The following is a 13,632-nucleotide window of genomic DNA, read 5'->3' as shown; positions in this document are numbered from 1 at the left end:
TTATTCTTTTTTAAAGTTGTGATTAGTATAAATAAACAGTTTTAAAAGTGGTTGTTAAACATCATACTTGCAGGTCTACCTGGCTGCATGGACGTGCTGATGGGCCTACGGGGCGTGGCTGGGGTGGAAGGACCTTAAAATGGTCATGTTGGGTGGAGTCAGTTGTTGGTTTCTGTAGGAGTGATGGAGTCAGTGATGTTGACCCAGAACTGCTTTGTGTTTTGGTCTGAAAAGAAAGACATGACAGTTCATTAACAGAGTGAGACGATCATTTATTTTCTGTAACGAATTTAACCTGTCAGAGATCACAGGGAGGCTGGAGCCTATCCCAGCTGAGATTGGGCGACCCCGGGCTGGTGGGAGACAGACAACCATTCACACTCACATTCACACCATGGGCAATTTAGAGTCGGGCAGCATGGTGGTGTAGTGGTTAGCAGCGTTGCCCCACAGCNTGTATGTATGTATATATATATATATATATATAAGTTTTCTTACACCCCTTAAAATCAAAAAAGCGAACCTTATTGGGGGTCGGGAACCCCAGATTTAAACCAGTGCTCTAGAATATATTTTAACACATTCCTGCCTTGCTCTACCATTTTAAACAGTTACATTGTACATGTTTTAAATAGTATTTTAGAAATGTTTTATTGTATTTTATTTCTTTTCTATATTTATATTTCTTGTATGTGCATCAAAGAACCAAAGCAAACTCCTGTATGTGAAAACATTCTTCGTAAGAAACCGGATTCTGATTTGTGTTGATGTAAATTAATATAAAGTTATAGACTATCTTTAAGTCATGTTAAACCTACTGAGTGAGTCATCTTCTTCATACACCATCTCTGCATTACCTCAAACTGACCAGCAGGAGCGCTCATGAGCCCTCCACTTCCGGTCTGACCCGGATTCATAACAATAGCTGAAAACGGCTAACAAGCTAACTAACCGACTCAGGCTGCTACTTTTGTTTATTATTCACGGTTACGGTCCGTTTACCGCAGCGGGGAGTTTCACCGGCGGCAGAACGGAACGATAGCTGGAGGCTGTCGTCACTAACGCACCGAGAGATGACATAAAGACGGTTACTGCGTTAATTTTTTACCGTTAGCGGCATCACCTGAACCGTCCGCTGCTTGCTAACATTAGCCTGCTGCAACACACACACACACACACACACACACACGCCGTCATCAACAACAACAACAGCGGACCTGTCAACATCAGCTGGTAACAATAAACACACACTTTTGTAAAGGTTTTAACGTGGACGTTAACGTTTTGTTTTTAAGTGTTGCTAACGGTTAATTTCAAGGAGCTAACGTTGGTTAGCTAGCATGCTAATTTGGAGATGTTTGTGTTGCTGAATCATGTGACTGCCCCTCCAGCTGCACCAGTTAGCTGAGGTGGAGGTTTACACCTATAGACGTTTTAAGATACATATCCGTGTTTGCTTTACATCTGCTTTTATGTCGGGCTGTGAAATCCAGAAGTTTGGTCACATTAAAGACACGATAAAGTTAATGATATGAAGCAGAGAGCAAAGGAAGCGATGGAGGCTTTAACCTGCTTCCTGATGGTGGAGTTTAACCTCTATTTAATGGTTAAATAGTAACTGTGTGGTCAAAATAAGCGGGCAGATCTGGCTGTTCCGATGTGGAAGCTGTTAAAGTCCTCAGTCCCCCATCTATGCTCTGTTTAAAGCCACCAGACTCCATTGACAAAAGCAGTAATTCTAGCTCGCTGAACACAGGAGCTGCTGGTCTACTGCTGTTTCGACCAGTTAGTTAGTTTGTGCTATTGTGTGACTTTGGTAAATTCCATATAACTCTTTGACATACCAAAGTCACACAATAACACAAACAAAGTCACTGATGGAGGCAGCAGTAGACCAGCAGCTCCTGTGTTCAGCAATGTAAAATCACCACTTTTCTCAATGGAGTCTGGCTTTGAAGAGAGCGATATATCATTTATTAAAAAGTTATTTCCATGCAAGACTCCTATCCTATCCTCCAAACTGCGGGCGTGTTGACCATTATCTACTGTATGTAATATGCTGTCTATGGAAAGGTACCCCATACATCCCCACTTCAAAAAATTTGAGTTAGTCCTTCAAGTGTACTTTTCCTGGTTTGGTCGAGGCCTGTTTGTTTCAACAAAGGGAAACCTTTACTAACAGGCTGCTACCACCACGATGCATCACAGAAAACCACAGGAAATCCTTTCTTTCTGTGCAGTCAAACTTTACAACACATGTATTTCATGCAGAGAGATGAAAAGCAGAGACATGACGACTTGAGATGGCAGCTCTGTTTAGATAGCCTCTCACCGTCAGACTGTTTATACAGGATCCTCGCAGATTAACTGTTTACTTTTGGCACATTTATACTTTGCATTGTGCCTTACTGTTAACCAGTTATATTTATGACACTGACCCTTCACCTGTTAACATTTCTGGAATTTGATTTTTGCACCTTATTAATAATCTTTGTTTTGCACTGTATGTATTCTGAGTTTTTCCCAATTTGTGTTGTAGCTGCTATACAACAATGTCCCTCAGGATAAATCAAGTTTTATCTTAGACAGTAGTGTTCTTCCTTTGCAGCAGTGTGAGCTTTAATTTTGTAGAATCTTTATCTTTTTCCCTGCACTGTTTGGCTGTGTGTTGTATCTCTGAAACTGAAACTCTTTTCCTCAAACACTAATGAGGGCCAGGACGTGTTGGTTTGTCCAACAAATGTTCTCCATGTTTCTTCTTTTACTGGTTTATTCTGGATGACACAGAGGCAGCTGTAAATGGTGGTTACTGTTCATTATTCTTGTTGTTGTTGTGACTTCACATCTGCTCAACAGCAAAGCTCGTAACACCTAGAAGTATCTGGAGGTTGTATTAAGTATGGTCTCCTGAGTGGAGCCCAAATTTAGTTAGCTTCTAAAGCAGACAGGGAACAGAGGAAACAAAGCAGATGCATATTCTTGCAGTTAAATTGTGATCTATAGTTTGATTTCTTTTTAAACTGATTTGTGTTGTAATGTTTCCACAGACGTTGAGGCGTGATGGGGAATCAGCTGGCGGGGATCGCCCCGTCACAGATCCTGTCTGTAGACAGCTACTTCTCAGATATCCATGACCATGAGTACGACAAGAGCCTGGGCAGCACCCGCTTCTTCAAGGTGGCCCGGGCCAAACACCGGGAGGGCCTGGTGGTGGTCAAAGTCTTCGCCATCCAGGACCCTTCGCTACCTCTGACCAGCTACAAACAGGAGCTGGAGGAGCTGAAGATCAGACTGCACTCCTGCCAGAACTGTTTGCCCTTTCAGAAAACTTCCCTGACCGAGAAAGCAGCCATCTTGTTCCGTCAGTACGTCCGGGACAACCTGTACGACCGCATCAGCACCCGACCCTTCCTCAACAACGTGGAAAAACGGTGGCTTGCCTTCCAGATCCTCAACGCCGTCGACCAGGCGCACAAAGCTGGCGTCCGCCACGGTGACATCAAGACTGAGAACGTGATGGTGACCAGCTGGAACTGGGTACTGCTCACTGACTTTGCCAGCTTCAAGCCCACGTACCTACCAGAGGACAACCCCGCAGACTTCAACTACTTCTTTGACACGTCCAGGCGGAGAACGTGCTACATCGCACCAGAGAGGTTTGTGGATGGAAGCATGTTCACCACAGAGAGCGACCAGAATACACCGCTGGTGGATCTGACAAACAACAACCAGAGGAGCAGAGGGGAGCTCAAACAGGCCATGGACATCTTCTCTGCAGGTAGACAGATATTTATACATTATGATTCTGGATCAGGGTCAAATCAGGAGTAATCTAATATTTTTTCAAAGCATTCATCAGATTTTAGATGATAAATAAAACACCACAGCTAAAATCATGACCAGCGCTCATCTGACTCACTGTGCTGTTCATATTAACCTCATGATTAGTTTACTGCAGCTGCACAGAAGTTAATGTAAAGCTCAGGAACCACCTTAACGACGATCTAAATATGCACATTAAACTATTAGACATTGAGTTCACAGATTTTTGTAATCAGTTTTATGTAAGTGACCTAAAAGAGACTCAAATCGAATTGTAAATTATCAAATAAAATAGAAGAATTACTAATTTAAGTCTACTTCTGTTCTACTTTAACTGACAATTGATGCAAACTTGTGCTTAATGTATTTCTTTAATATAAATATATTTATTTTTCTTATCCCAAAGTATCCCAAACTACTTGCTACTTTTTTTAAATGGGCTGATTTTATTTCACAGATCTACAATTCTATTTAGTTAAAATGATGGGTGATTTTGACTAAACTGTATGTTCTCATTTGAAATAATAATTTTCTTTCTAGTTCCTCATGAGTAAAGAAATATTTATTTATTTAGGTTTTGCAGCCTCCTCAGACTCTCTATCAGGTGGACTTCCCCTGTTGATTTATCTAAAACTTGATTTTATGCTTTGAAAGATGATCAGCAGTCACATGAAATATAAAAGCATTTAATGGGCTATAACATGAGAGACCAACAGCTGGACTGCAGTGTGTATGCTTCTGTTTAAACCCACGCTGTCTTTGTGTTCGCAGGCTGTGTGATAGCTGAGCTGTTCACAGAGGGCGTCCCTCTCTTCGATCTGTCCCAGCTGCTGGCGTATCGTAAAGGACACTTCCAGACGGAGCATGTTCTCATGAAGATCGAGGACCGGAGCATCCGGGACCTGGTAATGATCACTCTCGGCTGATTGGCTGTCAGAAGTCAAGTCTGATTTGTTTATGCAGCCCACAGTCATTTTTTTCTGACAGGGATTTACAATATAAACAGTGTTCAACACCTTCTGTTCTACGGTGCCAGTTTGACCTTAAAGTGCCCTTTTTCCACGTGAATATGTTCAGGTAGATAAACAACATAAACATCACAGAGAACAGCACTGCTCAGTCTGTCCTGAACCAAATGAGTTCATGTGTAGGGTTAGCTCTAAAGATAAAATATTCTATTATGGTATGTGTGACTTTATAACACATTATATATGAAGATTAGAGCCTCATCAGTGGCACAGATTTGTTGTGTATGGGACATAAATAATTCAATAAATAAACGTAAAAAATAGAGTAAAAGAAGAAGAGGGGGGGGGAAAGAAGCTACTCAGAGATTACTGACGTGGGTTGCTCACAAAGTGTCTCTAGGGGGCGCCACTTTTCTTCTAGATTCATAGAAGACATAATCAGCCTTACTGAGTGTGGCGAACCCTTCACGTGAATGTGGAATTGAAGTGAAAGTGGGTAGGGAGAGGGTGTGTGTTACAGTTCCCTATAACAGGAAGTGATGTGTTTGTCTGTCAGGTAGCTCAGATGGTGCAGAGAGAGCCAGAGAAGCGTCTGACAGCGGAGGAGTATCTGAAGCAGCAGAGAGGAAAAGCCTTCCCTGACATCTTCTACACCTTCCTGCAGCCGTACATGGCTCAGTTTGCCAAAGAGACCTTCCAGTCCGCAGATGAGCGAGTGCTCGTCATCCGCAAAGACCTCGACAACATCCTGCACAACCTGCGAGGAGGTGAGAGGGAGGGAACCTGAGATCTGAGACGTTCTGATAGTTACTCAATAAAAAATATTTTCTTCACAGATTGTGTGCTCTCTCCTCTCCAGGCTCTTCTTCTTCGTCTCAGGAAAGCAGCGATGGCGTGCTCAGCTCCAGAGAGGAGCAGGGCCTCATCGTCCTGGTGTCCGTCATCACCTCCTGCCTGCAGACGCTGCACTCCTGTGATTCCAAGCTGGCAGCGTTGGAGCTCATCCTGCACCTGGCGCCACGGCTTGGCGTCGACATCCTGCTTGACCGCATCACGCCCTACCTGCTGCACTTCTGCAACGATCCCGTTCCTCGTGTACGTGCTCAGGCTGTGCGCACTCTGGCCAAAGTGCTGGCGCTGGTGAAGGAGGTGCCGAGGAACGACGTCAACATCTACCCAGAGTACATCCTGCCAGGCATTGCCCACCTCGCACAGGATGATGCCACCATCGTCAGGCTGGCGTACGCAGGTCAGTCAATTTTAGAGTTAAGAATAAAATATTTACTTCAAAAATACACAGAACCAGTGGTCCCCAAGCTGGATGTCAGGACTCCACAAGATAAACCTGAGCAGTAACAAGATGATTCACAGTTTAAGAAACCATCACAGCTTTACAAAATTATATTTGTATTTTTGAATTTGTCTCCTACGTTTGACTTTTTCTTGCCAATTTGAATCGAGCTGTTCATAGTGGTTTAGGCCTTTTTCTTTCTTCTTGTCTTTGTGGTGATGTTTAGAGAACATCGCTCACCTGGCAGAGAGTGCGCTGCGTTTCCTGGAGCTGGTTCAGGAGAACAATGTGAACACAGAGCAGGACCTGAGCGGAGAGGACACAGAGGAAACGCTCCATCCCAACGAGAACTACGACTCAGGTAAAGGAACTCACACGAGCTGACACGTTCCTGATGTTTATAAGTGTGTATGTGTGTGACGAACACCTCGTACGTCTACAGAGCTGCAGGCGCTGCATGAGATGGTGCAGCAGAAGGTGGTGACGCTGCTGAGCGACTCGGAGAACATTGTCAAACAGTCGCTGATGGAGAACGGCATCACGCGTCTCTGTGTCTTCTTCGGCCGGCAGAAAGCCAACGATGTGCTGCTGTCTCACATGATCACCTTCCTCAACGACAAGAACGACTGGCACCTGCGAGGAGCCTTTTTCGACAGCATCGTGGGTAAGAAAACCTCTCAGAATGAAACAGAGAACCATCAGCTGAATCTGCAGCTCCCCCTCGGCTTTACAGAGCTCTATAGTGAGATTCAGCTCATAATTTATCTGTCTATGAATATTTTTATTTTGTAACCAGACAGGTTGGAGTTTCTCTGAGATCCTCTCTCTGAAAATCAGCTTCTAGCTTAATAGAGTCACTTTTTTTTCCCATGCTAAAGCTGATGAAGGGACAGATCAGGTTGTCAGACTGATAAAATACAGTTTGTATGTGTTTTTAATTTTCTCCCTTTCTTTCTTTGTGTTGTGTTAAAGGTGTGGCAGCGTACGTCGGCTGGCAGAGCTCCTCCATCCTGAAGCCTCTCCTCCAGCAGGGTCTGAGCGACACTGAGGAGTTTGTCATCTACAAAGCTCTTAACTCTCTCACCTGCATGTGTCAGCTGGGTCTGCTGCAGAAACCTCATATCTACGAGTTTGTCAGTGACATCGGTAAGATCAGAGGGAACGCCACTGCATGACATTTTGTCAAGAATGCCTCTAAATCTAATAACTGAACTGCAGTAACCCTCAGCTGTACTTTGGAATAAATGCTAACTGTATACATGATGCTACCGTGCCAACATGCAAACTATTGGAAGATACAAATAAATATAGCTTCAACTAATGATTATTTCCATTAAGATAAGATACGATAAGTTTAGTATTATTGTCTCCCTTAGGAGAAATTTGTCGTGGCCATTCGAGAGAACACAGACGACACAGTACAGTAATAGGATACTGAATGTGTGCTGTCACTAAACTGGATTGTATAATTTGTCCTCTCTGGCATGCCGTAGCTCCGTTCCTGTGTCATCCCAACCTGTGGATCCGTTACGGGGCGGTGGGCTTCATCACTGTCATCGCACAGCACCTCAACGTGGCTGACGTATACTGCAAACTGATGCCTCACCTCAACCCCTTCATCACCCAGCCCATCATCCAGGTGAGTCCTCATCATCATCATCCTCACAGCACACCTTCATCTCCATCCATCCATAAACCCTCCCCCCTCATCCGTCTGTCGTTCCATCCTCAGATTGATAAGGAGCTCGTCCTGCTGAGCGTCCTGAAGGAGCCGGTCAGTCGCTCCATCTTTGACTACGCCCTGCGCTCCAAAGACATTGCCAGCCTCTTCCGCCACCTGCTGCTTCGACAGAAGAAGCGCGCTGGATCCATCCCAGAATGCCCCACTCCTGAGGACCCGGCCATCGCTCAGCTCCTCAAGAAGCTGCTCTCACAGGTCAGAACAACGCTGCACAGCTACACGTTTTTTCTTGGCAGACTGTGGAGGTAAAGTAAAGAGGGATTAAGGTGAATTAGAACAGAGAATGGAAATAGAAAAGTTTTATAGTCATTGTACAGTATACAACAAAACTAGGAGTGCTACTGCTGATCAATACAAACACAAAGTAATTATTGCACTAGAGTAATTCAGCAGTATCATACGAGAGGGAGAGCTGTTGTACTGAGTATCAGCACAGCTGTGATTTGGTTGCTACGAGGCTGCAGGTTGAGTGCTGAAAATAATCACAGCAGTGCTGATAACAGCAGCACCACCTCAATTACATGTGATTTAGATTAACAGTTTGATCAGACAGTATGTTGTGACATCTTTTGATGTCATAAGGTAAGATAAAACTTTAATGTCCCTTAGGGGCAGTTTGAGATACAGACAGTAATCATGAGAACAACAAAACAGACAATACAATACAAACACACAGAATCCAGTCTCACACACTGTCAGGGGTAAATCATGGACAGTTAGTGGTCACTGCTGGTTAAGAGAAGCGATAGCAGACGGGACAGGGGATGATCTGTAATATTAAGTGCCACATTTAGGGAGGCAAAACCTGATGGAAGCATCTGAAACTCAACATGAGCACACCTGGAGACAGTCAAGTATCCAGGCTTTCTTACTTCCCTTCTTTCTTTCTGATGACCATTGATTATTTAACTCAAATGTCATTTGTTGAAATTTGTTCACCTTTGCGGTGCAAAGTTTGTTACGAATAATTAAAGTGGGCAGTTACCTTACCTAATAGTTCAGAACACCTGTAAGCAGAGTGACAGACACATAGTTTAAAGTTCGGGTGCTGTTATCCTGTATGTCAGCGCTCATGAAGTGCCTCTCGTCCAATCAAATTGCTTGGTTGGAACTAACTGTTGTATGAATGTAATCATTGCTCTAGAATAGATGTAACTATTGCACATGGTCCAGTAGTAGAGATGTGGAGGTCAGAGTTTATTTAAACCAGCACGAACCTGCAAACTGTAGCTGAAAGTTTTTGGTAATGACCACTGCTAATAACAGCCTTCTCCCTGTTGGTTATGTTGTTTGTCATTTCCAGTAAGTATCACAATACAGCATGAGTTTTCTTTTTAAATTACAAATGTAGGAAGATAGCAAACACTCACCCCAGTGGTTACCTCTTACAGCTGATATCCTATGTGGTTTGTTCTTATGAGCACACAGCTGTCAGGTTTTGTTTACATAATGTAATAGAAGTGCATATTTAACAGATTCAGTGTGGACAGAGAGACACTCGCTTGCTGTCAGGACACGGTGTCAGGCCTACGTCTTCTCAGAGGGAAATATTTTTATCGGATGTTATGACCGGAGAGATTTAAATATGTCGGACTTACACAGACTTTCTTGGTTAGAAACTGGATAACAGAAACCCTGAGTGCAGCAGCGCGCTGCTCGCTGAGTGTGTTTAGAGAAACAGAGGGAGAGAGACGGTATAAGGTGAATTATTGCACAACTCAAAATGCTGCTTTGTAAGTGAATGACATACCTGCCTGAAACCTGTGATATTTTCTAACGAGCCGAAAAGACGAGGGGTTGACTCGTGCACCACTATCCAGTAGGTTTGCCCTCGACCGTCATGATATTGCGGAGGAATTCTCTGGAAAGTTGTGGAGCAAGAATCGATTTTTAAAAAGCAGCAGCATGATATATTTTCCAACTTGATTCACATTCCATGAGATGGGTTTGGGTGAGCTCCCTGAAGTTGTGGAAACATGGACGGACCTTGTTGGATTTTTCCCATGTTTTATGTTGGAAATTGTGTTTCTGTAATCAGTGAAGTGACTGACGGGCCCACAGCGCTGCTGGCAGTCTGTCCATGAACTCCTCTCAGCTGCTCAAACAAAATGTCCACACAGGTCAACGTAGCAAATGATTGTTCCAACATTTCAGTTGCAGTGCCGACAGACGCGACTTTGCACAAAGCCAATTATCAGTGTGTAAAAATAATCTGTTTTCATGGACGTTAATGAGCAGCGAAGAAAAGAATGAAGGGTTTAAGGAAATGTGTCATGGTTATATAACTGAAATCATGTCAGGATTGATTGTCAGGATGAAAAATGAACTGCATTTATCCCAAATTCCAACAGTAATATGTTTAAAATCTTTTTGAATGACCTTTCAAGAATAACAACCAACTTAACACATTTCATGTCTAACATTCAACTTATATTTTAGTAGGACGAAAACCAACTTAGATGTCTGACATTACAGCATGGGAAAGGCTGTCATATGACCCTTACAATAAATAAACTAAAGATTTAACAAGGTTAAAGGGTTAGTTCACCCAAATGATTTTCTCAAATGTTTCTATTTCAGAAAATGTATTCAGTAGAAATTAAACATTCATTATAAATACATGTGAAGAACATTGATTTTTTTTGTTAACTGAATTTTGTGAAACGGATAATTTTGTTGCCTTTTGTCTTTTATTTAAATTGTAGAGATGGACAGTATGTGGGGAGAGAGCAGTCAGCAATTTGTGACTCTCAACCAGAGGGGGCAGTAGGACACTGAGTTTCATCCTGTTGTTAAAGTTATCACCCAAAAACAGACACACACACACACACACACACACACACACACACACACACACGCACACACACACACGCACATTTCCAGTGAATTCATGCCACAGATTCCCACGCAGCTCTGAACTTTGATGTTGTGGTGTCCTGTCGTGAGTTACCTGAAATGACTCCATATGGCGGGGATTTTGGGCGGGGGTGTCTGTCTGTCTGTCTGTCTGTGTGATGTTTAGTTATTTTGGTGCGTGCAGACCGATCCCATGCTGTTTTAATTCATCCTGTTTATCATCAGGTCACAGTGCCGTAAAGAACAGCACAAAGCATCTGTGCTGAATCGTTTCATTCATTTAATTTAACATAAACAAATTTCCCAACTTCCTCAAGTTCCCAGATTTTTTTCATTAAATGGTTAAAGCTTAATTGTCAACTTAAAAAAACTGTAAGGAAGGAAGGGCTCTGTTTGTTTGTTGGGTGTATCTTCAGATCTCTCTGAGTTTCCAGGCCAAAATGGCTGCCTAATTAAACAGTGCAGAACCAAACTTCACACAAGGAGGTGAAATTATGAAAAGAAAAAAAAGCTTAAAGCAGGGCAGTGAAAAATTATTTTTTAATAAAATTGTATATTATAAAGAAATCCTCATTCACATTTCAGTTTGTATTGGTTTGGTTTTATTCTTCATGATATAATTCTTACATAACATAGTAAAAATATACACAATAAACAGGAAAAGTCAAAAACACCATGAGGGAATTTCTTCAAATTTGGCACAAATGTTCACCTGGACTCAAGAATGAACTGATTAGATTTTGGTGGTCAAAGGTCACTGTATCCTTGCATCTGTCTCATACTCGTGAATGTGGTATCTCAAGAACACCTAAAAAGAATTCCTTAAAATTTGACACAAATGTCCACATGGATTTAAGAATAAACTGATTAGAATTTCGTGGTCAAAGGTCAAGGTCACTGTGACCTCACAAAATGTGTTTTTGGCCATAACTCAAGAATTCAGACATTAATTATGACAAAATTTCACACAAATGTGTAACAGGATAAAATAAGAAAGTGATGACATTTTATATCCAAAAGGTTAAAGGTCAACTTCATTGTGACATCATCATGTTCCGCATTAAACACTTTTCTGGCCATTATTCAACGTCATATCTCAGGAACTGTAGGAGAGACATTTGGTCAGATAATGAGTTGGTGATATTAATTGTAGGTGTCCACTTTGAAACTGTGCTGATTGTATAGATCTTCTGTGTGTGAAGCGTCCATGTTTTCACTGACACAGATGGAGACTGTCAGAGACACTTGGCTGGTGCACGAAGGCATTTTAGTTTTGGTTATGGTTATGGAAAAGTCAGAATTGGACACAATTATGTGTTCCTGCTAAAAGGTGACGACCTGCTGATATTACGTTACTGGATCTTTTTAAACCTCCAAATACAGACATTATTAACGGTCAAGTTATAGACGCTCTCACTTTAATTTGGCACATCATTTGATGAAACATCCTCACATTTTAAAAATGTTTTTGGTAACATTTCTAATGTTTTTTTTAATGGCATATTGGACATTAAATTGTGTGGTGTTTTTTTGGATAACTACTCACCTGACTGAAGCTGATTTGCTTTTGGCTGAGGCTCCTCCAGTTGTTGAAGGCTTTTCCCACGCCTACTGCGTCTTTAAATGTCCAAATGATTCAAAAGACACTTTTTAATTTCATGTTTTTTTTCATTGTTATGGTTTTTTGGGTGTTTTTTCTTCACCAAAGTGAGGGTCTAAGGACAGAGGGTGTCGTTTAAAGATGCCACAAATAGGAGTTACGGAGGTTTTATCCTCAGTAAAACTCCATCAGATATCACCTTGAATAACGTCTCAGCTCTGCCACCTGCAGTGTAACTGAAAACCGTGTCATTCATAGTGCTTTGATCTGTAAATACTAATTACACTTGTTTTACATACTTGAAACTGTGCAGATGGCAAATCAATCTCACTTCATAAATCCTTTGGTCATATTCAGGATAACAGATCATCTCTCGAGGGCTGTGGCCACATGCTGTCTCAGTCTATATTCTCCAGGAAGTAAATATTTGTTTCATCTGTTTTCTTTTATGTTGTCTTCTGTTGATATTATATGTTCTTTTCCATCTTATCTTAGTTTTGTTCCTGACTGTGGGTGTTTGTGTGACCTTAATGACGGCCTGCTCGACAGATTTTTACAGATATTACATTTCACACGGCTCTGTTTCAGATTAGTTTCTTTTATAGTGGAAGTGAGAATGTGCAAGAAATCAGTGCTGCTAGAAAGAATTTCAACATCCTGAAAACAGAAATGAGAAAAGCAGACAGAGAGGTCAAACTGAGGAAGGAGAGTTAATAACAAGAAGAACTTCATCAAAGTTAAATCCACATTTTAAACTCCTGATTGTCACCTCTGGTGCAACTAAGACCCTGTTTTCACCTGTTACTAACATGAAATAAAATAAAAGCAGCATCAGAATCTAGGAACAATGTAATAAGTGACTTGTGCAGACATCATTAGTCATATTTGTGTGTGTTGTGTGTTCTAGGTCCTCGTATGAGACTGAGCGCAAACATTTTCCCTGCATGATCTAATCTGTAGCATTTCATTAACTCACTGTCATCCAGCGTTTGGAAAATATTTCTCTGAGCTCTTTGTGTTTCCACCATTTTCTCCTCTGATTAAGAAACTCTTAAGCATCTTAAAGGTCCTCCTCTCTGCTCCTAACAGTTTTTCACCTTAGGAGCCATCTTAAGGTCTAAAATGCTTTGTTAATAACTTTTATCTTGACAAAGACTTAGTCTTAACTTTAAAGCTATAGTGCGTAACTTCTGTCTCCTCCCAGCGGATAATGCGTTATTACAACTAATAAGCCGGCGGCACTTCCATGTACACAGAGTAACACTCACCACACACCGTACACAGAGTAACACTCGCCACACACCGTGTACACAGAGTAACACTCGCCACACACCGTGTACACAGAGTAACACTC

General features: G+C 42.0%; 1 protein-coding gene across 1 annotated transcript in view; it reads left to right on the top strand.

Moving 5' to 3' along the window:
- Positions 1-914: 914 nt before the first annotated feature.
- pik3r4 (phosphoinositide-3-kinase, regulatory subunit 4) overlaps positions 915-13,632 on the top strand; it is a 41,240-nt gene continuing 28,522 nt past the window's right edge. Inside the window, exons 1-10 of the mRNA XM_050046318.1 lie at positions 915-1,233; positions 3,048-3,778; positions 4,594-4,727; positions 5,347-5,557; positions 5,650-6,039; positions 6,308-6,442; positions 6,524-6,745; positions 7,054-7,227; positions 7,575-7,720; positions 7,814-8,017. Coding sequence (XP_049902275.1) covers positions 3,061-3,778; positions 4,594-4,727; positions 5,347-5,557; positions 5,650-6,039; positions 6,308-6,442; positions 6,524-6,745; positions 7,054-7,227; positions 7,575-7,720; positions 7,814-8,017 — 2,334 coding nt within the window. The 5' untranslated portion in view covers positions 915-1,233; positions 3,048-3,060. The remainder of the gene's footprint in view (positions 1,234-3,047; positions 3,779-4,593; positions 4,728-5,346; positions 5,558-5,649; positions 6,040-6,307; positions 6,443-6,523; positions 6,746-7,053; positions 7,228-7,574; positions 7,721-7,813; positions 8,018-13,632) is intronic.

This window comes from Epinephelus moara, chromosome 6, assembly GCF_006386435.1.
Source record: "Epinephelus moara isolate mb chromosome 6, YSFRI_EMoa_1.0, whole genome shotgun sequence".
NCBI classification, from domain to species: domain Eukaryota; kingdom Metazoa; phylum Chordata; class Actinopteri; order Perciformes; family Serranidae; genus Epinephelus; species Epinephelus moara.
Note: the sequence above shows the minus strand (reverse complement) of the source record. Positions and strands in the feature narration are given on the sequence as shown.